At 41.0% G+C, this 23544-nt stretch overlaps 1 protein-coding gene across 3 annotated transcripts in view; it reads left to right on the top strand.

The window, feature by feature from the left end:
• Nucleotides 1-14766, top strand: part of asic1b (acid-sensing (proton-gated) ion channel 1b) — a 256494-nt gene extending 241728 nt beyond the window's left edge. For all 3 annotated transcript variants that reach the window (XM_012853347.3, XM_012853346.3, XM_021311027.2), the window contains 7 exons: nt 15-165; nt 1072-1128; nt 1618-1771; nt 9704-9795; nt 10067-10146; nt 11738-11839; nt 12561-14766. In XM_012853347.3, the coding sequence (XP_012708801.1) occupies nt 15-165; nt 1072-1128; nt 1618-1771; nt 9704-9795; nt 10067-10146; nt 11738-11839; nt 12561-12656 (732 nt within the window). In that variant the 3' untranslated portion in view covers nt 12657-14766. The remainder of the gene's footprint in view (nt 1-14; nt 166-1071; nt 1129-1617; nt 1772-9703; nt 9796-10066; nt 10147-11737; nt 11840-12560) is intronic.
• Nucleotides 14767-23544: the final 8778 nt, after the last annotated feature.

Below are 23544 nucleotides of genomic sequence, written 5' to 3'. Positions count from 1 at the left end.
CTTTTCTCCTGCAGCTGACGTACCTGCCCCCGCCGTGGGGGGACTGCAAGTCCTCGGCGATGGACTCAGACTTCTTCAGCACGTACAGCATCACCGCCTGCAGGATCGACTGCGAGACCCGATACCTGGTGGAGAACTGCAACTGCAGGATGGTCCACATGCCGGGTATGTCCGTGCGCCAGAGACACACACATATACACACACACGCTGCGTACGTCTGCATTCATAACGCTGAAAAAAATGCTGTAGTAGTTGTAAACTCGTAGCAGAAGTGCGCGCGTGAAGCGGCGTTTTTTACCTCAGGAACCAACAGAGTTTTTGGCGAGCGGCCTTCGGAAAATCACACACTTTCACACTCCAGTGGATCGGAAAACTCGACCGTTTTCTCTTTGTGTTTGTGCAGTGATTAAAGCCGGCGTTTGCTGTCTACCTCTTACGTTTAATCACGCCGCCAGATCTCAGATGGCAAATTGAAAAAGGGGGCTTTGGCACAGAGGGAAGCGTTTGGATCGGGACTCTCCGTTAACTCGCCTGCCTCCCCTCGAAACATCTCTGTTGTCAGTCACCGAGCAGCCTCACAATCCGCCTGTGCGATCATCGGGATTATATCGTACTTTGTTGTGCGTTTGAATATCCTGAGTCCACAGAGAGCGAGATAAACCCCCCCCCACCCCCACCCCCACCCCCTAGTTTGCGCTCTGGTCCCGATCGTCCCTCATTCTCCCTGTCAGCGGAGTCATTTTTAGAGAAAATTCCATGAATTATTGCCCAAAGCAGGGAAGTAATTTCCTGTTCGTCCACGGCGGGTCTTTATTCAGTGTTGTCTTGATGGATTGCAACGAAATGGCTGGACTTTAGAGAACGAGACGGATAGAAAACGATGGCGACAGAAAACTTTAAGCGTTGATAAATGAAATCAGTTAGGAGACCAGCTCCATTGTCGTTTTGAAAGGAGAGCAACGGCTCAAAACAAATGTTTAACCCAGGGCCTGTTGTCTTCCCTGCTCATCTCTGAATCCTCTTTTTCTTTCCTCCTTCATACTGAGTTCTCTTATTTTTGCCTGTCCTTAGGAGATGCCCCATACTGCACCCCGGAGCAGTACAAGGAGTGTGCAGATCCTGCCCTGGGTAAGAAGATAAAGCAGCGGGATGTGTGTACACTGATGGCGTATATGTATCCCACTGTTGAGAGCTCTTGATCCAATCTGATAACAGATAATAGTGTTCTGTCAGCATGATGGTACCATGGAGGCTTTTTCCTTTTTTCGCCTCGCCACCAGCTGAAACCTCTCCAGCCTTTCATGTCTGCTGCTTGTTTTCTTAGCGACTCGCTCCTCCGTGGCACCGCCACCTTGCACGTTGCCGTCTGGTTGCTCTCTGTCAGCATGCGTCTCTCGTCTTTTTCTTTTTTTTTTCTTTCTTTTAAATGTCTCAGAGGTCGTCTCTTTTTGACGCCTCTCACTCAGCTGGTATTTTGTTTTTCCACGCTGGGGTGATGATGAATTAATCCGTCCACGTCTTCTCTCTTTTGCATCTCTGTCCGTCTCGCCTTCCTCTTCTCTCTCTCTCCATCTGTCACCTTCTTCTTTCTTTCTTTCTTTTTTTTTTTTTTATTAGACTTTCTTGTTGAGAGAGACAATGATTACTGTGTGTGTGAGACCCCGTGTAACTTGACTCGATACGGCAAAGAGCTGTCCTTCGTGAAGATCCCCAGCAAGGCGTCGGCCAAGTACCTCGCTAAGAAATTCAACAAGACCGAACAGTACATTGCGTAAGTCTGGTTTTATTTCACTTCTGGGTTTTTTTTTACTTCTGTTCACCTGATTATCATATTGATTCTGTTCTTGGTAGTTTTATCCAGCTGTCTGAGAAGTTGCTTTACTTGAAGCTTGAACTTAGATGAGTTTTGAAATGCATTTTTTTTTTTTTTTTTTTTTACTTTCTGGAGTATTCAATATCGCAATTTAGCAGCTCTTTGAGAAGTTTTGACGTCTAGTTCAATACATTGTGTTGCGTCTCCCAGCGTCACTTCAGATTCTTCATCGATGCCAGCGCAAGGCGTGGAGTTGAACAAAAAGCCAACATATTTTCCAAAATCTGCTAAAAAAAACCATCTACAAAGTTGTTGTGCATTTGTATCCCCCTCCCCCTCCCTTTACTCTGATACCCATCGATAAAATTTATAGCAAAGTTTCAGGCTACCAACTTTTAAAATGCTGCCATGCCGCTTCCTGTCTCGCCGTGTGTGTTTCTTTAAAACACGCAGATTTTGTGCTGCCGTGTGTCCCATTGTAAAAAGTTCGGTGCTGTGTCACCATCTATGTTTATTTATTTTCGTTTCTCATGATAAAGATCAACTGACCGTCTGGGAATGATTATGAAAGGCTTTATGCGTGCCTCTGAGTGATCAGATAATTATTAGCTGAATGAATAAGACAGTAAATCGCAGAATAAATTTCAGTTTCAACCATTCCACGTACTCACGCAGCTAAAGTTTGGAGATTGCCCCAACAGTCCCGGCGGTGCTGATTCTGTAACAATGGTGCGTATGTGTTGACACATGAAAGTAGTAGTACTTCAAAGGCAATAATAAGAAAACTAATTAGCAGTTTGACACAAACCATATAGGTGACACAGCAAATGTGAAAGATGAGATCAAAACCGAACCTTTTGGCCACATGCTAAATGTTATTAGGGGCGGAAAACCAACGCTGAACACAGCAGTCCCACGGTGACGCATGGCGGCGGCAGCATCATGCTGTGGGGATGCTTTTCCTCAGCAGGAACAAGGAAGCTGGTCAGAGTTGATGCGACGATAGATGAAGTAGATCCTGGACCAAACCTGTTAAGCCTGGGACTGGGGCAAGGCTTCACCTTCAAGCAAGGAAGCTGCTGTAAACATGCAGCCAGAGCTAGTGTACACGTGAATGATTAAGATAAAAAAAAACTGTTCCTGTGTAAAATGGTCCTGTCAAAACCCCCAGTTTACATTGAGAATCTGTAGCAACACGGTTCACAGATGCTCTCCATTTAATCGGACTGAGTTTTAATCTCTAGACATGCAAAGATGGCAGAGAGATACTGAAAAGACTTTGTGAAAAAAACATTACTGTATTTGCAGTGAAAGGCAGCTCTGCAAAATATCGACTCGTGTGGGCTGAATACATTTCATGCAACACTTTACACATTGTCTCTGTAAGCAAATTTAAAAAGCTTATGTGTGTTTTTTTCCCCTCCACTTTACAATAATAAGCCATACTTTGTATTGGTCTGATCCATTAAATCTCAATAGGATACAGTGAAGCTGAAGGGGGTGGAGGGGGGGGGGGGGTATTACATTAGCAAAACGCAGTAAATTTACTGTGCAGCAAATGCATAAATAAAGAGATTAGAAACAATTTATGAATATTCTGGCATTATAAAAGATTGTTTAAAATGATTAAAATGGCTATGATTATCAACGCACATCACTCTGAAGAGCAAAATGTGGAGATGGTAGGTAGGTCTGCATTTCTGGTCTGTATTTCTTAGACGCCTGTCCATGTTTAAATACGCAAATTAAGGTGCAGTTAAAGGCGACTACTTGAAGAAATTAACAAAATATTGGAGCTGGATTTATATTAATCATTGCCCCAGTAAGAAAGCTGTCATCTGAAATAATGGCAAGCCGCATCAACTTTCTTTCAAAAAGATAAATCAACCAAATGCGGCGGTTGTTTCCTGTGAGCTGAGTGTGAAATTTGGCCGAGTGCCGTCAGAATGGGAAGGCCAAAATAAAGCATTAGGGCTAAATGTGACTTAAATTGAGAAAATACACATCAAACGAAACCGGGGCGACTCTCTGAAGCTGAACTGTGAGAACTCTGGTAAAGAAAATTGTGGCTTTTCTAGAGGAAAAGCCCAGCTGTAACCATCATCAACACAGGAGTAAACAAGAGAAATGCTTTTGTTGTGGGGATGACTGGATGGAAGTTGGATTCAGTGATGGTTCCTTAATCTGCAATGACCAAGGAAAGGGAACCACATAAAGATTAACGACCAAAGCAAACCAGACCACTTCCACAGTCCCTAAGACGAAGCCACATTTCAGCTAAAGGAGCAGAAGACAGAAGAAAGTAGAAAAAAAGCTTAATTTTTAAAAGATGATCCATCAACTGACTAAACATCTTACAGAAGCAGTGATTCCATTTCTCTTTTTTTTTTTTGCCAGAGGTTTTAGTCCCTAGAATTCACTGATTGTTTCCATCTCTGAGCTTCATCACCCAATGATGCAAAAGTATGGATGCTCATCAAACTGGATCATTAGAGATCCACCTTAAAAACAAAAAAAGGATGATTTAACCCTCCAAAGGCAACCACCTCAGAAATTTTTTTATTTTTTTTTGGAACTGCCACTGCAGATGCTTTGTCACCTGTTTGTGAGGCAAGAGTTAAAAATATCAAAAAAAATGCGCTGCAACCAGTGATCAGATTTGTGATGCCAACATCCGGATGTCACTGAGCAACAGAGCGCTATGTTGCATATCTACAAAAAAGGAACAAAAAACGCTTTGGTCCCAAAGGACTGCGTAAGATTACACAGAAAAAGCACGGTTTGAAAATTGTTCCGGGAATTCATAGGAGCAAAATAATGCAGAATGGGAAAAAAAAGAAAAATGCAGCATAAAATATGAGAACAACACATGATTTGTTTGTATTATTTAAGAGATATAATCTTTGCATAATCTGTAACCAGAACTGTTTAGATATCAAGTTCCTTGTACTTCATGACAGAAGAGATTTCTTTTGATGTGGATGATTGCTTTAAATAACTTCAAACCAAAAAAAATGTTCTTGGGAATTCTGAAGTTTGATAAAGTGCTCCAGGTGAGATTATAAAACGATTAATCAGTCAAGAAGATAGTTATTTCCTGTGTTTTTACAGAATATCCCATAAAGATTAGAAGTATTTCCAGAAAATGAGAAGCGGGTACAGTCATAGCCGAACCTTTTATTCATCACTCCAGGCAGAGCTGTTAAGGGTAGGATAATTACAATACCGCATGTAGCCAGAGTGCTACAAAAAAAAAAAAAAAAAAAAAAAAAAAAAGAGAAAGTTTTTTCACTCCCGGAGGATAGATGTGGTTCTGTGTAGCTCATTGAACAAGTGGCCACGTTTCCAAGAAATGAACATTTGTTGAAGTGTTTTGATATCCAGGCAGCACTGTGCTTGGTGGTGTGAAACTGAAGAGTGTGAAGTTTGACTGTCGGAGAGCTCACGGAGAAGCGGGCTCAGCCAGGTGAAAGCTCGGCTCTGCCGTCTGACGGCAGCTCTGATCGGACGTGTTCCAGGTTACTCGCTGTCAGCGAGGAAGCAATGCTTTTACATCTGGGTGACACCTCACACAGGAGACCTTCAGTCCAGAGGGAAACGGCAAAGAAAATACCAGAGAAAGTGTCAGAAATGAAACAAAACTCAAAATGATACTTGACTGGCTGCGTGTGCTCCAGAGGTGCTTTTAAAACATGCCAAATGCAAATGTTGTGTGACGTTACTTAAAATTACAAGTTGAATTTAATGAATAAACCTAAAATAACAGAGAAAAAAATGTTTTTTTTAGTACTATAATGGCACAGCAGGTACGTTCCAGCTCTTATTGAGTTGCATTTTGTTTAGCATTAATTAAATAGTTTCAATATCAATCGATCACTTTATTTTGGTAAATTGTCCACATTAATCACAGGAAACAACAAAATAACAGCAATAAACAAACCCACAATTTACCAAAAAAAGAATAGGCTGAAGTAAAGCTTATTCCAGGATATCTTCACAACACATATATAAATCTACATAACAGCGTAAGATTTTATCATTTTACATTTTAAAGCTCTTTTTAAAGTTCACCAAGAAAAGACATAACTTAAAATCAATTCAATCCACAGTTTCACACCAATAACTGAAACACATCTAGACTTTGTCTGGCTCTTCTGGGTCAGACCACACTGCAAAAACGGACCTAAAAATAAGTAAAATCTTCTTAAAATTTGTGCTTTTGTCCTTGATTTGAGCAGGTAAATAAGATTATCTGACAATGGAATGAGTATTTTGACCCCTAAAATAAGATAATTAGACATCCTGCACTTGAAATAAGATGATAGAGATGAGTTGTTCCTATTTTAAGTGGAAAAATCTCATTCTATTGGCAGATCATCTTATTTACCTGCTCAAATCTAGGACAAAAACACTCATTTTAAGAAGATTTTACTTATTTTTAGTTCCGTTTTTGCAGTGCAGCTCTAAGAACTGGACTGACCCAGTACCTGGGAAAACAGTAGGATTATGTCAAAGAATACAGATAAACTAAATGGTCTTAGTTCCATTAAAAGCACTTAGATGATCTGAAAAGTGGCTAATTTAAACAGTTACAATACCGTGTGTTAATCTTATTAGATTAGCAGTCCCAGAAGACGTCTGTCTATTAAGAGAGGTTTAAGTTGCAATTCAAGAAGTTCCGTTCGTCCGTCCGTCCGTTTTCTTCCGCTTATCCGGGGTCGGGTCGCGGGGGTAGCAGCTTCAGTAGGGAGGTCCAGACGTCCCTCTCCCCGGCCACTTAGGCCAGCTCCTCAGGAGGAATCCCAAGGTGTTCCCAGGCCAGCCAGGAGACATAGTCCCTCCAGCGTGTCCTGGGTCTTCCCCTGGGTCTCCTCCCGGTGGGACGTGCCCGGAACACCTCACCAGGGAGGCGTCCAGGAGGCATCCTGACCAGATGCCCGAGCCACCTCAACTGGCTCCTCTCGACGTGGAGGAGCAGTGGCTCTACTCTGAGTCCTCCCCGGATGACTGAGCTCCTCACCCTATCTCTAAGGGAGAGCCCAGACACACTACAGTGAAAACTCATTTCAGCCGCTTGGATCTCGTTCTTTCGGTCACGACCCAAAGCTTGTGACCCAAAGAACAGACAACATCTCCATGTCTAAGCTTAGAAAAAGAGCGTGTGCTTTTTTTTAGTCGGGACTCTTCATCTGCAGGACGTCGCCTCGGGTGGGTTTGTTGTAAAAGTCCAGCGCTGTAACTTTGTGGTTATTTCTCTGCTGTATTAGAATAAATTGTCAAGTTAAACTCTGAAGTTGAGTCAGCCTTAGTTTATGTTTATGGTGGTAAGCTGCTTGGAGAGTTTTATGGAACCGATGCGGGGGAGACCCCGTCCCAGTGCCAATTGGGTGTACTAAACATGAACAGCTTCAACCTCATCAATCCCAATCCTGGCGTCGTGTTTTTGCAACAAAAAAGGTCTCGCCAAGCAGCTGAAGTGAACGAACCATGCAATGCAAAAAACATTTAATTTAACTCATAAAAAAATGCACCATGATCAAACGCCTTGCACACTACAGATAGTTTTGTGCTGTGCTTCCAGTGGAACAATGCTCTCTGCAGGGCGGAAGAGCTCACACCTCCAAATTGTGTGCGTGGGCAGGTTGTTTGGGAGCCCAATTTAACCAGACTCCAGGTTAAATTCAAAATGCGCTGTCAAAGAAGAGCCTCTAGTTTGTATTCAGCAAAGGGGATGAGAAGGGGAAAAGGGGCAAGAAGTTGTTGATGGAGTAAATCATAAAATGTACACTAGTTACAGCAGAGTTAATATAAAAAAACGGCTTCAGACTCTTTTGAATGCAACCACCAGCGTATGCAGATGGATCACTTCTCAACTTTAAATGACTGCACTAAACTGCATGCTTGGGGGATGTACTGTATCCTATATAGAACCCTGCCAAATTCATAAGGAAGTTTGCAAAAACTACAATCTACAAAGTCGATGCAATGCAAATGTTGCATTAAATTTTTTTTATTCTTTTCAGCCGAGGAGAGAAAAAATATAAACTATTGCTGTAAAAAATATTTTCAATATTTTAATTAGCCAATTGTATTAACCAATAGAGCCTATCAGATGTACATATGTATGTATGTACAACCATGTTTTATTCTGTTTATAGCTCTGTATTATTATTGCATTGCAGCAGCTTAGTTGCAAGTCATGATTTCTACCCACATACACAAAAACTGATAGCCTAACCTTTTTTGACTGACATTAAATCAGATTAAAATTTTACTACTTAGGCCCAGTGTTGTATAAAGTACTGAAATCTCAGAGTCAAGTAAAAGTATAAGTACCTCTCTAAAATATGACTTTGTTAAAAGTCTAAGCCACTGACTGAAATGTTACTTGAGTAAAAGTCTTAAAGTATCAGAAATGTCTTCTACTTAAGTGTGAAAGTTACTGTAAAAATAGATGTACTCAAGTAATGTAATAAAAAGTATAAGTAAAAAGTAAAACAAAGCAAATGCAGTTTGAATGACATTTTTTAGATTTTGGTAAACTTAGAAAGTCAAATTCAAGTGCAGGAGAAATTTAGACCAAGTTTAAACACAAAATACAACCTTTTTGTAAGCTTTCAGTTTTCCTTCTTCAAGTAAGGTCAGTGCTATGCGCTTTAAAATTGTACACAACCAAGTGCAGGCAAAAATTAGACCAGGGGGTGCATACTAAGAACATGGTTAAGTGATAATCCAGGCTTAGTTAACCTACAGGAAGTGGTAAACCTGCTAATAGATACACCTGCAGGTATCATTTAGTTAAGAAAATTAGGATTATCTGCTGTTAGATGCTTTACCTATACCACAAGGTTAATTTAACCTGCTTTACCACTGAACCAGCTTCTTATCCTGTTGGTGGTGATGAACAAACCCAGGCAAGTCCCAACTTTGTCACAGTCAATTAGTAGGTGGTGTCAAAACACTTGCGTGCGTGAGTGTCTCTCTCTCTTTTTGTAACGAGTAACTAAACCAAACATTGGAAATGTATTGAAGTAAAAGTATGCAATTAAGTTCAGAAATATAGTGAAGTAAAAGTAAAAGTTAGCAAAAAATGTTATACTCGAGAAAAGTATAAAGTACTCCAAAATATACTTAAGTACAGTAGTGAAGTATTTTTACTTCATTACTATACAACACTGCTTAGGCCAGTTATGCTTCTAACTGGCCTAAAGTTAGGCTTCTTCCCATGTGCTCATTGGCAGACAGTCAGAAAACAGTTAAGGGCCTTTCTGTACAGTCTACTTCAACTGTGCGTTCATTGAGCACGTGCTTTTAATAAAGTCAGCACAGTTCAGTAACATGCTTTGATATAAATATGGGGGTTTTTTTTACGTTTAGGCTACCCTCTGCAGTTTGCATTTTGCAGTTCAATGTCGGCCCTTGTCTTCAGCGGATCTTCTGAACGATAATAACTTTCTCTGTTCAGGTTTGAACAAGCGAATAGAGAGTCCAATAGCTACCAAAGACATTTACCAAATCCAAGAAGTGGTTTTGATTCCTTCCTGGCTTCTGCCAAAGAGAGGGAACTCAAAAAATAAATGTTGTTTTTTTCTGTTTTTTTTGTTTTGCCCTTGGCCCTCAAGAAAATCCCTTGTGATTTCCTTTCCACTGAAATCAAAGAACTGTCATCATTTCCACCCGCATACCCCGATGACCAGGCCCTCTGAGGGAAAATTAGCTAGCTGTGGCAGGTCATCCGCTCAGCACGGCGTATCTGCTTTGGTGGCCGCAGAAAGTGGCGGCCTCAGCAGTCATCTTTGAGGCCGCTCCGAGGGAAGCATGTATGACGTGTTGACGGAGACGTCTGAATGCAACGCCGTCACCCTCGTGTTCTTACCCTTCTGTTTGCAGTGATAACATTCTGGTTCTGGATATCTACTTTGAGGCGCTGAACTATGAAACCATCGAACAAAAGAAAGCCTACGAGCTGGCAGGCCTTCTGGGTAAGGAAATGGCTGTCAAGTCTTTTCTCGGGAATAGATAATGTGCAGTGTTCAGCCTGACTGACGCTTTCTGCCCGACGTCACAGCAGAGCCAGTGCATGCATTTTTTATTTATTCTTTTACAACAGTTGTTCGGGTCAATCGTCTGTGTTTTCTGTCGCATTTCCCGTCCTTCAGCCTTGACAATTAAAAGCCAGTTTGAAAGCGGAGCTGGCGAATGGAGAGACGCGATTTCCATCTATTTCACAAGCTTTCTCGCTTTTCTTTTCAGGCGATATAGGAGGGCAGATGGGTCTCTTCATAGGAGCCAGCATCCTCACCGTTCTCGAGCTCTTTGACTATCTGTACGAGGTAAAACATCACCTGCCGTCATTTTAAATGCAAACAGCGCACCCCGTTGATGGGTGATAGGGCTGAACGATTTTGTAAAATAATCTAATTGCGATTTTTTTTTTCTTAATATTGTGATTTAATGCGATTTTATCCCAGTTTAATTTATCATGTGTTTCAAAATATATACAAATCAATTTGTTTCCTTGCCATGTGGATTAGTTGCTAAAAGACCCGCAGCATCTAAACTCGGAGCAGTAATGATTGCGTTCTGACTACAATATATTTCAATCAAAATTGCAATTTTGACTTTTCTCCGCATTAACCACAAGCAACAAAAATGGCCTCTAAATAAAGATGTTTGTAAACAAGGACTATTTTAAATATGAACTTCTAATGTTTCTATTGATCAGAATATTATTCAAGAGAACAGCTTTTAATTTAATTAGACATCAATCCTTGTTGAACATAAAGTGCCAAGTCCAACCAACAAGCAAGTCTATGTATTAAACTGATTGACCAGAACTTAATGCTTTGTATGATTATACAAACTCTAAAACCAGGGTTCCCGCGGATCCTTAAAAAGTATTAAAAGGCATTGAATACTGTAACATAAAACTAAGGCCTTAATTAGCATTAAAATGTCTTAAATCAATCTTTCTTAGGTCTTAAAATTGTTACCAGGTCATAAATAGGATTTTATTTTTGTAATCCTTACCAAACAGTAAAATAATTGACACAATTATATATTTTTTAATTTACCAAACGGCTCAATGTAACCATTAATGGTTCCGTACCGATAGCGGAACCAATAAAAACTGTTGCGGCCGGACCATAGCTGGGAAAAAGAGTTGGCACTGGTTATGTTGTGGTTTTTAAAACTGATTTATAGTTTATTTTAGTAGGGAACAAAACAAAGTTTGTGAATTCAGATCAGTAGTTGTTAAAAATATATCTGTAATTTGTGTGTTTTTAGCTTTCTTCCTATATTCTAAACATGTCTACTGGGCCAGAAAGTAATGGTTTATGTTAAAATAAACATTTGGGTGAAGTTGTCGCAACCAGGTTTATCTTGTTTATCGTCAAGTTGGTCTTAACTTTTTATTTCAAGTGGCATTAAAAAGTCTTAAAAAGTCTTATATTTAACTTGCCTTATGCTGTAGGAACCCTGAAAACAAGTAATAAAATTAGATTATTTCACTGCTGCAACTGTCTTCCCTTCCATGTGGAGGCAAACCCACTTCAAACATTTTACCGACACCTAAAGGACGCGTCTAATTCCCTAATTGTTACATAGCCAAAAATTGCAGACCTCTGCGATTTGGAAATTGCGTTATTTTAAATCACAATTATATTGAAAATGCGATTAATTGTTCAGCCCTAATGGATGATATATGAGAGTTGGAGATAAACAAGGAAAAAGAAGCTGCTTTTTACCCCAAGGATGACGGTGTAGCATATTTATAGAGGCATACAGTCACCCCAGCACACCTGATCCACATGTGGGCTTTAGTTACCAAAATAAGAAAGAACGTTTGGATGATTTCCAGGAGCAAGATGAGAAAAAAAAGTAACTCTACGCTTGTGTTTTTCTCTTGTTTTGTTTTTTTAGGTGCTCAAGTACAAGCTGTGCAGATGCATGAAGAAGAAACACAAAGGCCACAGCAACAATGATCGGGGAGCTGTGCTGAGCCTGGATGATGTGAAACACCATGTCAGTATGGGCCGCCGCCGCCGCCGACTACTTTTGACTGTGTCAGACCGCATTGCTTTGACAGGAGCGAGCTCCCTTTCTTCTTTGTCTCTGCTGGCCTCGAATTGCCGGCAGGGCGGTGTTGGCGAGAGCGAGAGCAGACCGAGCTGGAGGGAGGGGGAAAAAAAAAAGGGAATTGAACGAGGCTAAACGAAAAGAAAAGCCACCGGGATGAGAGGGGTGGAGGACTGAGAGGGAGTTGCAGGAGAGGAAGCCGGGATTTAATCAAAGCAGCGGGGCAGTAGCAGCGGGGACTGGGGCAGAATTACAGCTTCAGAAGGTGTGACAGCTTACTTATATCCCAGTGTAAATGAAACCATCTCACTTTAATTGTGAGTCAGAGCGCAGGCAGGGAAAAACGGAAAGGTGCTCCTCCTCTGCTCCTGCCTCACTTAGTACTCTTCCCTTTCCATCCGCCTTCATTATTTTTCCAAGTATTGCTCCGGAATCTATTATTTTTTTTTCCTCTCCCAACCCAACCTGTTGCTCCTTTCTGTCTTTTTTTTTTTTTTTTTTCCCCCCCACTGGGTGCAGGTAAAAGAGGCTTTCAAGAATTTCTCCCACGTCTGCAATTTTATGTTCCTTTTCTTTCAAAGCCAATCATCTCTCTGTCGCTCTGCTTCATAGTAGCTGCCATATCAATTTCTCTGTCGTCTTCTTCTTCTTTTTTTTTTTTTTTCAGGCTCCTTGCGACAACCTGCGCACGCCATCTACATATCCTGGGAACGTGCTACCTCACCATCCGGGCCAGGCCAACTTTGAAGACTTCACTTGCTGAGCGGACCTCAGCGAAGCAGCAACCGTGCGTGTTATGCAACCAAAGCCGACCGTACAGCAAGAACTATGTGACGCACAGACAGCCAGGAGCTGGAGCCGACGGATACAACAGAGGCACCTTTTTTTTGCATAGAAACTAAGAAAAAAATTTAAATAAAATCAAAGGATTCTCAATCCAAAGGCCAAGTAAAGAGAAAGCCCTGAATATTACGAAGTACATTTGGAGTTTTTAGTCGGACATTTCACGCAGCGCTCTCTTTGTGTTTTCCTCTGGAATACTGCCACGACGGATACGGGCGGAGAAGATTTGCCAACAAGGGGACTGTCTTACACACACACACACAAAAAAAAAGCAGAGAGAGAAAAAAAAAAGAAAAAGCATACGTGTTTACTGGGAGATGTACAGTGATTTCACCGCAAATAGAAAAGAGCCTCCATGCCTTTTATGTGACACAGCAACAACATGACGCATCCACACGAGCCCCACGCCTGCTTCTGTGACGATATTCATGACGCTTACTCCACTGTACATGTAGCAACACAAGGAAAGGGACAGCTGCTGTGGTCAGTTGGAGAATGTATCTCTGTTCATGGCTGATGGGGACATTTACGCTGGGTGGAAGGGGGGGGGGCGGGTTAACGGCTCCACAGGGGCAACATCTACCATTTGAAAATGTACTGGTGAAAATTTCAGGTCTCATTATCATGGTAATGCATGCTTGTATTTGTCAAGTGCATGTTTTTTTATTTTTTTATTTTTTCATTTCTACATCTAGTTGATTTTGTTTATGTCTTCATGTAATAAACATATATATCTATATATATATATATAAATATACATTTACATTGTAATTACCAGGTCTGCCTCAGTGATAAGCAGGTAAAGGAAGATGATGCATTTCTTATAGTTCTGTTTCAGCTTGTGTGTGTGCGTGCGTGCATGAGTGTGTGTGTGTGTATGTGTGTGTGCGTGTGTGTGTGTCCATTTTGTCCAGTCAGCCGTGTTTTTGTTAATTGTGCAATTCTCAGTTTTTCACATGTGCCAGATGAGTTGAAGAATCTTCGCTCATCTTCATTTATGCTCATATTGACCTTGATGAGAGGTGATTTTTATTTTATTTTATTTTATTTTATTAGCAGTATTTTATTTCTCTTTCTGTTCTTTTCTGAACAGTATATTCATGAATTACTTGTAGTTCTGTGGGGCTGTTAGACATTCTTTTTTTTTTTGTATCTGTGTTCTAGTTGCAAAAATCTTACCGAAGCACAATATCGCAAGTATGTAGAGGTGACATAAAAGAAAATGTACTATTCTTCTTGATATATGGTTATATTATTAATATCGTGTTACTACCACTTTCTTTTCTGGATTGGGGGTGGGGGGGGGGGGGCATTTTTTTATTTTTTTTTAATCAAACTTATACAGTTTCAACCGGCTCTGTCTCATTCCATTCAGTTTAGAGCCCTGTCTATTTAGTTATCGAAGAATAAATAAAATGTAACGAGCATTTTTTTTAAAGTTGCTTGTCTTGTGAGGATTTCTTCTCAGTAGCAAATTTACTTTTCGAAGCATTTATATGGTTGAGCAAACAGAGGAAAAACAATGTATTTTTCATCACCAAATAGAGTGAGCATTCATTTTTAATCACAAGTAGCTCTTGGGAAATCTGATTGAGCGTCATCCGGCGCTACCTCTAATCAACATGTAATCTGGAGTGTTGCCTTACAAAACGCTTTCTTTTGAATTAAACCAGCATCAAGTGACAAAAAAAAAGATGGTTTAGAGGCAGGAGTGTGGTATTATACAAGATATTGCTTATCTCTGTCGACCATTCATTTGTACCTCAGCGAAAAACGCTGCAAGCCACAATGTTGGTGTTTCTCCAGCCTCTTGCTGTTAAAATGTGATTACACTTTCAGTAGACAGATGACAAAAAGGGATGGATGGGGAATATCTTGCACTGCCAGTTTAAGTTTAATCAAGATCGTCATTCAACCAGCAGCAGAAGAGCTATGGAGCTAAAACAGTGACGGCTTGCAGCGACATCCAAGAGAGATTTGGCATTATGAAATCAAACGCTGAAAAATGAAACATTGAAAAATCACCTGCAATGACATCGAAAAAGAGATTTGCCATTGAAAAATTAGACATTGTAGAAGCCAATATGTGTAAAGTCTATATAAGACAGGCACATGCGCATAAGATTCCAGTTTAAAAAGACTCCAGTGGCTTTAAGCGTCGGCTAAGCCCATACAGACATTGAAAAATCAAACATTGTTAGAAAGTAAAAATCTATGATGATATTCTCATTTAATGCGGCAGCTTTTTTTTTTTCAATGAGAGATATTTTCGTTGTCACTGCAGAGCTCCTTCTGCTATGTCGCTACAAGCTAGCACTGTTTTGCCGTTGGGGGCGGGGCTAAAATCAAGGTGCCTTCATGGGCCTTCCGTTTTTTCCGCTACTCCTCATCTACTTGCATTGAACTTATAGAAAGCTCCGGTCAAGTGCAGCTGCACGACACTGAGCTCTATTATACACTGGAGTGCTAATCGCCCGCTGTTAGAACGAGTCGCTTTGAAGCCACCAGCCGCCATATTGGTACTCCCTATTTTCCCTTAGTAACTAGGGAATATGTGCGCTACAGCATCGAATAACGAGGATTTTCTCATGTTCGAGGGGGGGAGAGCTTAAAACTTTTAAAATGTCAAATGCCAAATCCTATGGGGCTCTGTGAGAGTAGGGAGTAGCAAGATGGCGGCCAGTGACTTCAGTTTTTCGGCAAAAAAAGCACTCCAGTGTATTATATAGCTCAGTGCTGCACGACCACAAGCAAGGGTATTATTTTTATTAATATTATCCTCGTTAGCTTATACAGCTAATGATTGAAGTGACGTGGAGCTAAGCCAGTGACAGCAGGTAGACGATGAGGAGTGCCGGAAAAAACAGGAGGCCAGTGAAGGGGCCTTCATTTTAGCCCCGCCCCCGACGGCAAAACAGTGCCAGCTTGTAGTGACAGAAGGAGCTCTGCAGTGACAATGAAAACATCTCTCATTGAAAAAAAAAAGCTGCAGTATTAAATGAGAATATCATCATAACTTTTTACTTTCTAACAATGTTTGACTTTTCAATGTCTAATTGTTCAACGCCAAATCTCTTTCCAGTGTCGCTGCAAGCTGTCACCAGTTTTAGCTCCGTACAGCTGGAGATCCAGGGTGGCGTCTCTCGGTTCCTTACCGTATGCACCGTCTGGTGCCGCCGACTTGGTGCACATGTAGCAGTTTTGTGATGCATGACTCTGTGAATATTGGAACCAAAAATTGCATTTGCTGCTCAGTCCGAGGCGCACCGGACCGCATCCATGGGGGTCACCCGGGGAGGAGCATGGTAGTTTTTTTTGTTTTTTTTTTGCCTTATGATTCTTTCATGGTGTCTCTTAGTGGAGACGGCACGCGTTCTGCGTTGCTCATCAGAAGTGAGAGGACGTTAATTTTTCAGCAGCTCACGAGTGAAGCCTCAGCTGGTTGCCACACATGAAAATACAAGCTTAAAACTTCACATAAAGACGCTGTTAACGTCTGATGAAGACTTCACTGTGTTTAACGTGTGAAACATGACTTTTTTTTTTTCTTCCCCGCTAATGGTTTTAATATTTTTTTTTTTGTGTTGTACCCGCCGAGAAGACAAATTAATTAAGAAATAAAGAGCGAAGGTGTTCATTTCCTGCTGGCATTTGTGTGTCTTTGTCTGCGCGTCGCCCTGCGGCTCAGAAAATTGAGAGGAGGGTCAGGATACAGGAGAGCCGCCTGCCTGTGACAGAAATCCTGCAGGAGATGCTTGCTGCATCCTGATGAGTCTCCACAGGCAAAGCAGGGTGGGGGGGTTGTGGGTGGGTGTGTGGGGGTGGGAGGTGGAAACACCAGCAGGAGTTCAGACGAACTGAAGATCCTCGCAGAGAAATGAGGGATTAACATGACTTTTCCTGCTGTCTCGAGGGTCTTAATTGCTCGGTTTCTCATGTTGGCAGATTCAGGGAATCCTGGCAACAGCATCGCTCTTCTCTGAAGGAGGTTAAATCATTACGCGGCCTCTTTTCCCTCCCCCGACATTCCAATCAAAGATTGACTGATCCCCCTCTTTTAGCTCTCTCACCTTGGTGGTTGAGACGCGGGACGGTATAACAAGCGAACGCTCCTATAATGGGGTCTGTCCCAGACTGTCTGGCCTTCTTCTCAATGCTGGGACACCCTCAGATAATCGCTGCAGGCAGCCGCATGCGTGCCACGTGCCGAGGGGTCCTTCCCCTGTGCAGGGAACTCTCTGGTGTTATTTTTTTTTTTATTGAGAGCTGTTTTCAGCCATATCTGCCAGTTTAATCTCGCCGTCTGCTGCCACTGAACATGCACTCTCGCGCAAAGTAGAGGTAATTCCCTCCTAATCCTGTTATCGCATTATCAACTTCGACACGGATATTACGGCCCTCGTTCGCAATCCCTCTGCGTGGTGGGCCGTGTGTTGTCGTTGCATTATGAATGCACTCCGAGACTCAGCAGGTCAGAGTTAATCTGCAGGGTTTTTTTACCGTCCACGCGGGCTTCGTTTCTCCAGGGCAGATGTTTGCGCTCACCCCGTGTGAAACCCGTTGCTTTTCTTTCTTTTCTTTTTTGTTTTTATTGTAATCCTGCAACTCAATCTTTTTTTGCAGCAAAAATGAGCTGCATAATGTATATTTTTGCAGGAAAAAAATTTATTGTGATTTCGTTTAGTGATGGATAAAACCAGTCCAAACCCACATGTCCTTATGTGAAAAAGCAGTAAGTTGCCCACAAACGTAACAACTGGATGCTCCACTCTTGGCAGCAACGACTACCATCGAGAGTTTCCAACGTCACTGCGGAGGAATTTTTGGCCCAAGCTTCTTTTGTCAGAGTACTTTTTTTATTTCGGCACCATTTTACGGTTTTCAGGTACTGCTTAAGCTCATGCCACAGAATGCGATTTAAGCCTGGACTTTAACTAGGCCGTTCTAAAACCTTTTTGCGTTCGTAGTATTTTGCGGCACTCGGAAGTGGCGTTGCTGGTGTTAATAGGATCGTTATCATACTGCATAGCCCAAGTGCCCTTTGAGCTTTAGGACGTGAACTCCCAAACATTCTACTTCAGGGTTTTCTTTTCAAGAGCAGTGGTCCATGTCCTTGAACAGCAAAGCAGTTCCAGACCATCACCGACATGTTTGACTGTTGGTACGACGATCTTTTTCTATAAATGCTGTGTTAGTTTTAGTCCTAGATATAACTTCCAAAAAGTTAAACTTTTAACATAGGGCCCGTGGGCACCAAGTAGCCCCCGAAGGACCACGTTGGGTGCCAACGAGCTTGTCTGAAAAAAAGCAAAAGCCATCAGTGAGTTGCATCTAAAACTTAATGTAATTCCATTACTCTTCCTTTTTATTCACACTTGCATGTATATACATTCAGAAATGACGATATCTATAACAAAGCATGAAAATGTGTTTATTTTACATAGAGTTAAGGTGAACTCTGACTCTTTTAGTTCAAAGGTCAGTACAGGCAGCCTTTCGTATGACACAACACTAACGAAGTAGCTCTCAGTTTCAAAAAGGTTGGTGATCCCCTACCTTAGAATATTTTACCAAAGGTCTTGGAGATCCTCAAGATGCTCACTGGCAAATGTGAGTGGGGGCTTTGTGATTATTACTGTTATTTTTTTGTCCAGCGTTGGTTTTTGGCAATTGAAATTTTCCATCTATCTCTCCATTCTCTCTTTATTATGATTCATAAACACTGGCCAGGCAAGCAAAGCCTGCTGTGCTTTAGATCTTATTCTGGGTTATTTTTGTGACATGATAGATGAATCATCAATTTAGAAAACATTGTTTTCTCTTTTCGTGGATAAGGGCTCTCTCTGGGGTCTGCTGGAGTCGCAAACCTTTAAAATGGCTTTGTAGCCTTTCCCAAACCGATATGATATGTGTTCATAACTTTCTTTCTCATCTGTTTCTCCAGATCTTTGCCTGCTTCAAGTTGTCAGAGAGACTCTGTGACTTTATTCTACAGATCGGGCTGTTACCGGGCCTGGGTGTGGCAAGAGTACTCTGATTTGGTTTAAAATGGTTGATAGCAGTAAATAGAGTGTTTTTTATTCTTTTATTTTTTTGGATTGGGGGTCTTTTTCACCTGGGTCAAGCTGGTTTGAATAGCTGTTTCCCCTTAATAAATGAAATTTCCTTTTTTAAACTGCATTTTTTATATATTAAAATTATTTTTCTTGGATGAAACATTTAACTGTGACAAAAAAAAAGGTTTAGATGCAAATCTTAGATACGTTACCTTCACAGCCTCTGATCAAATTCTAACTGTTCTCACCCAAGACAGCTGCTTTTGACCCTGTGCACTCGGCTGTTTCACATTTCTGCATCTATATGGGGGCTGGAATGAATTTTTGATCTTGCTCTCCAGCTTGTTTCCGTCTTCTCAGCCCTTCCCGTCCGCGTGTCATATCAGTCACGTTTCTGGTGTAAATTTATCCTGTCAGATCTTGCGGCGCAATTAGAAAGCCCAGCCGTTTGTCATTGATAAGACTGTGGCGGCTCCTCTGGGCTCCACTTTACTTTCTGCTCATTAAGAAGATTAATTATTGTCATGCAGTCAAGTTTGATACCCCTAGCCGTCGAATCCGGGGCCTGACTGATATGGCCTTCCGTTTGTTTAAAGTATGAGTCCTGCATTCAGTTGTTTGATATTAAACCTGTGGGGAGGCCTATTAAAGATAAGCATTATCTCCTCCGTGGAGTGTGAAGGCTCCAGTAAAAACTGGGAGCTCAGTAAATGCCATCAGATATTCCAAAGGGCTGAGAATGAGGATTCTGTTGCAACCTGTTCAAAAGAACCCATCCATCCATTTCCACCAGATCAAACGCACTGTAAGCGAACAGATGGGATGCCATGTTTTTTGCGCTGTTGCAGCTTCAGACTGAGCGTTTGGAGTAAACACAGAAGCCCCCCTTCAAACGCCTACCGCCCTCTATCGGCCTCCGCTGTCTGATCGAATAATTAGAAACGCGTTGAGGGTGAAATGCATTCAAAGAAGGGTCGTGGCAGTTCAGAAGCTGTGCCACACCGAAGTCCCATCGGACTCTTCGCAAAATAAGCATGGAAGAGGCCGATTCGCTAATTTACGAACTCCTGCTGTGATGAAAAGGGATGTAACGTCTTGTTTGTGTGAGAACTCATTAGTCAACATTCAGAGGGGAAATTATGGGATTTTAAGTTCATGTAATCAAACAGAAAAATGATTAATCTGTGCAAGTCTGCAGAAGCCTCCACCCTACGCACGGTGTTACCATGTAATGCTTTTATCGTTTTTTCCTTTTAATAAATTTCATATTCTGTACGACTGTGTAAAAACAGTTTAGGATTTTCCCAGTAAACGTTTTTTTTTTTCCCCCACAGCCAAACCAACCCTGCCTTGTTGGAGCTTTCCTGATTCTCAGACAGTAGCGGTCAGTCCCTGTGTTTGTGCAGAGTCTCTGAAGGTCTGGGTTTGCTTCCAGACCTCGGTCGACTAATTGTTTTAACTGCAGATACGTCAAATTGGAGACTGTTAAAGCTAGGATGTGGCTTTATCACGCAGCTTTTCCTGTCAGCAGCCAAAATCGAGTTGCTTCTTGGATTCATTTAATTGGAACACGGACTCAAGGCTAACAGGTTTTTCTTTTTCACAAAATAGATTTTATTGTACTCTAAAAAAAATCCCATTCAAAGCAAATATGTTGCACTGAACTTGTCGGTGCTCGAGCCACGAGATTTTGCGCCTCGTGTTTGTTCACAGTTCCCATTTGGCGTAAAATTGAGGTCATTAGAGTCAGTGGTGAAAAGCTGCCTGAGTTTCGGGCAAAGTTGTACGTTTCCGACGGTTCAATTGCTCTGCGCTGCACAAACTGAGGCAAAGTGTCCTGTAAACATGGTCCAGCGACAGAAAGAAACAAGAAGGATGATCTGCTGCAGATGGCTTAGCTCTTGTGTTTGGAATAACATGAAAAGAAATTAGACTACTGGACTTCAAATTAAATAAAGTGACAAATAAACCCCATTTGGGGCATAACCTAAAAGCTCCTGTATGTTTTTGTTTAATTTCCATGCCTGAAATTTGCTTCAAATTTAAAGTCCAGGCTGCTTTTGTTTTTAAATCATTTTGCTCTCCTTGGCAAACTCCTAACCTTCGATCTGCTCCAGTGAAATCTAAACAGGATTGTCTGATTTGCACGGCAATAAATTTAGTGTTGCTGCCATGAAATCACACTTTACATCCTAAAAGTATATATGAGATCCAATTACCGTCAAGAGTGCAAATTAACACCTTTTAGATTAGTAACACCTTTAATTTACAAACAATTGAATAAACAAAACAATATTAGGCTTATGATTTAAACAATGTACACTATATTTAGTTTTTGCTTTATTGTGTGATTTTGTTTTGTTGTGTTGTATTGCATACTTCATCACATGTGTGGAAAGAGGTCATGTCATAATTACAGAGATTCAGTTTATTTTGTGCTTTCTAGTCGATGTTAAGACAGTTTGACCTTAAAAAACATCATCGAGAGAAAACATGAAACAGAGACGAGTGAAAGGATTAGTTAGACATTTCTACTCTTCTGCAGCTTTTCAGTGATCTGCCTAGTGAGGAAAAGTCTGCAATGAAACTAAGGTTGTGCACTAATTAACACCTTACTAAATGAAAATCATTACTCTAATGAGGTGTGATTTAAACAAGCCAGTAGTCATTTACTGTAAATTGCATTTAATGAAATATTGAAAATGTTATTGTTCTTCCTTACAACATACAAAGATGATCATGTCTTCGTTCAAATTAAATTCCATGCATATCAGATCACATTTTCTGATTTAAACATATAACTTAGGTTTGTGTTTTTTTTTTTTCTTTACTTGGGTGCGTTTTGTCACATTGCTACCAATATTGCTTGGTGATTCATGGTAAGACCAGGGAGGAAAATCTAGAGAGACGGTGTCCCCTGGAAAGGAGAGGAATGAAGGTTTGAATTAGAGCGACCCAAGTGGAGCCATAAGTTTACATGGAGCAGAGATAAAGAAGGTTGAATAGGCCAGAGCGACGCTGAGTGTTAATCTCCAATCTCCAAAACATCTAACTCGAGTTAGATGTTTTGGAGATAAAACCAGAGAGGCCAGACTGAGATGTTTTATTACATGTACAGAGGAGGGATGGTGATGACATGGGGTAGAAGGATGTTGAGGCTGGAGCTGCCGGGAAGACCAGAGAGGAGATTTATGGAGGGAATGACAGAAGACATGAGGTTAGCTGGTGTGGAAAAAGAAGATCCAGAAGATAGCCCCTGACAGGGAAAAGCTGAAAGAAGAAGAAGAGGAATTTACAACGCAGACTTGGTGAAATAATTTAAAAAAAAAGAAAGCTGGATCAAATGCAAGCCGACTTCATCTGAACCAAACGGATGCTGACAAATTACAATGGATGCATGCATGAATGAATAAATCAATAAATAAACGCTGAACACAACTCTTTCTCCCAGTTGTTTGAACTTTTTAATTCAGGAATGCGCTATGATCTTTACCTTTCCGCTGTAGCTCTGGGGTTATGTTGGTTGTGCCCCACTCTCAAGTCTTGTTCAGCCAGCAGCATCTTTTCTTGCAGGACTGCCCTGTATCTATCTACCCATAATCCCATAAACTCTGACCATCTTCACTGTCTTTGCTGAATAAATGCATTCCCACACCATGATCCTGCCTCTATGTTTCACTATGGGGATGGTGTGTTTAGTTTTTCAGCCACACACATAATTTTGCATTATTGCTCTTCGTGCCCAGGCTGCCTCTCAGTTTAGGTGTACGGCCATGTTTTAGTGCTGTGTGAGCCGTTCAGATTTCAGAGCTGGGGAAATTGTTCAAGAACCCAACCTTACTTCACCACCCCAGCAGACTCTGTTTATTATATAGATGATTTCTGAAGGCAGTTGTTTTCAATTCAATTCAATTATTTATATAGCGCCAGTTCACAACACATCATCTCAAGGGACTTTACAAAGTCAAATTCAATCATATAATTTAGATGGATTGGTCAAAAAGTTTCCTATGTAAGGACACCCAGCAGATCACCTAATCTGGATGGCATTAAATTGGCCTCTGGGAATAAAGTAAAAAAAAAAAAAGAAAAGAAAAGAAAAGCCTTGGTGTTGTTTTTGACCAATACATGCCATTTAAATCCCATTTTCAACAGATTTGCAGGATCTCCTTTTTTCACCTCTTTAATATTCCCAAAATCAGAAATATTCTGTCAAGGAGAGACACTGAAAAACTAGTCCATTCATTCGTTACTTCAAGGCTGGACTACTGTAATTTTTTACTAGCAGGAAGTACCTGCTTCCAACAGGTTTAATTTCGATTAAAGGGAGGCAGAATACATTTAACACGCTGCTTCGTTTTTAAATACGAAAGTCACGTGTGATTCCCCTTCCACTTTATAGTTATGCACTAAAAATCCCAATAAAATTACACAGAAAATTGTGAATGCAAAGTAACTAAATGTGGAAAAAGTTGAAGGGACATGGATGTCGCTATTCACTCTATTCACTAACCTTCCTCTTCTTCTTCTTTATTATTATTATTATTATTATTTTTATATTGTTTTTTTATTATTTTTTTTATTTTTATTTTTATTTTTTTTGCGGTTGGCAAACATAGACATTATACAAGACATTATATTATGTCTATGACCCTGAAATAGATGCATTCACTAACCATCAGTTTAGTGAAAAGGACCAGCAGGGGGCGCTGTGTTTTGGTAAACACGTCACGCGGCGAGGAGGAGGTCTCG

The sequence above is a fragment of the Fundulus heteroclitus genome, chromosome 20 (assembly GCF_011125445.2).
Source record: "Fundulus heteroclitus isolate FHET01 chromosome 20, MU-UCD_Fhet_4.1, whole genome shotgun sequence".
Lineage (NCBI taxonomy): Eukaryota > Metazoa > Chordata > Actinopteri > Cyprinodontiformes > Fundulidae > Fundulus > Fundulus heteroclitus.
Note: the sequence above shows the minus strand (reverse complement) of the source record. Positions and strands in the feature narration are given on the sequence as shown.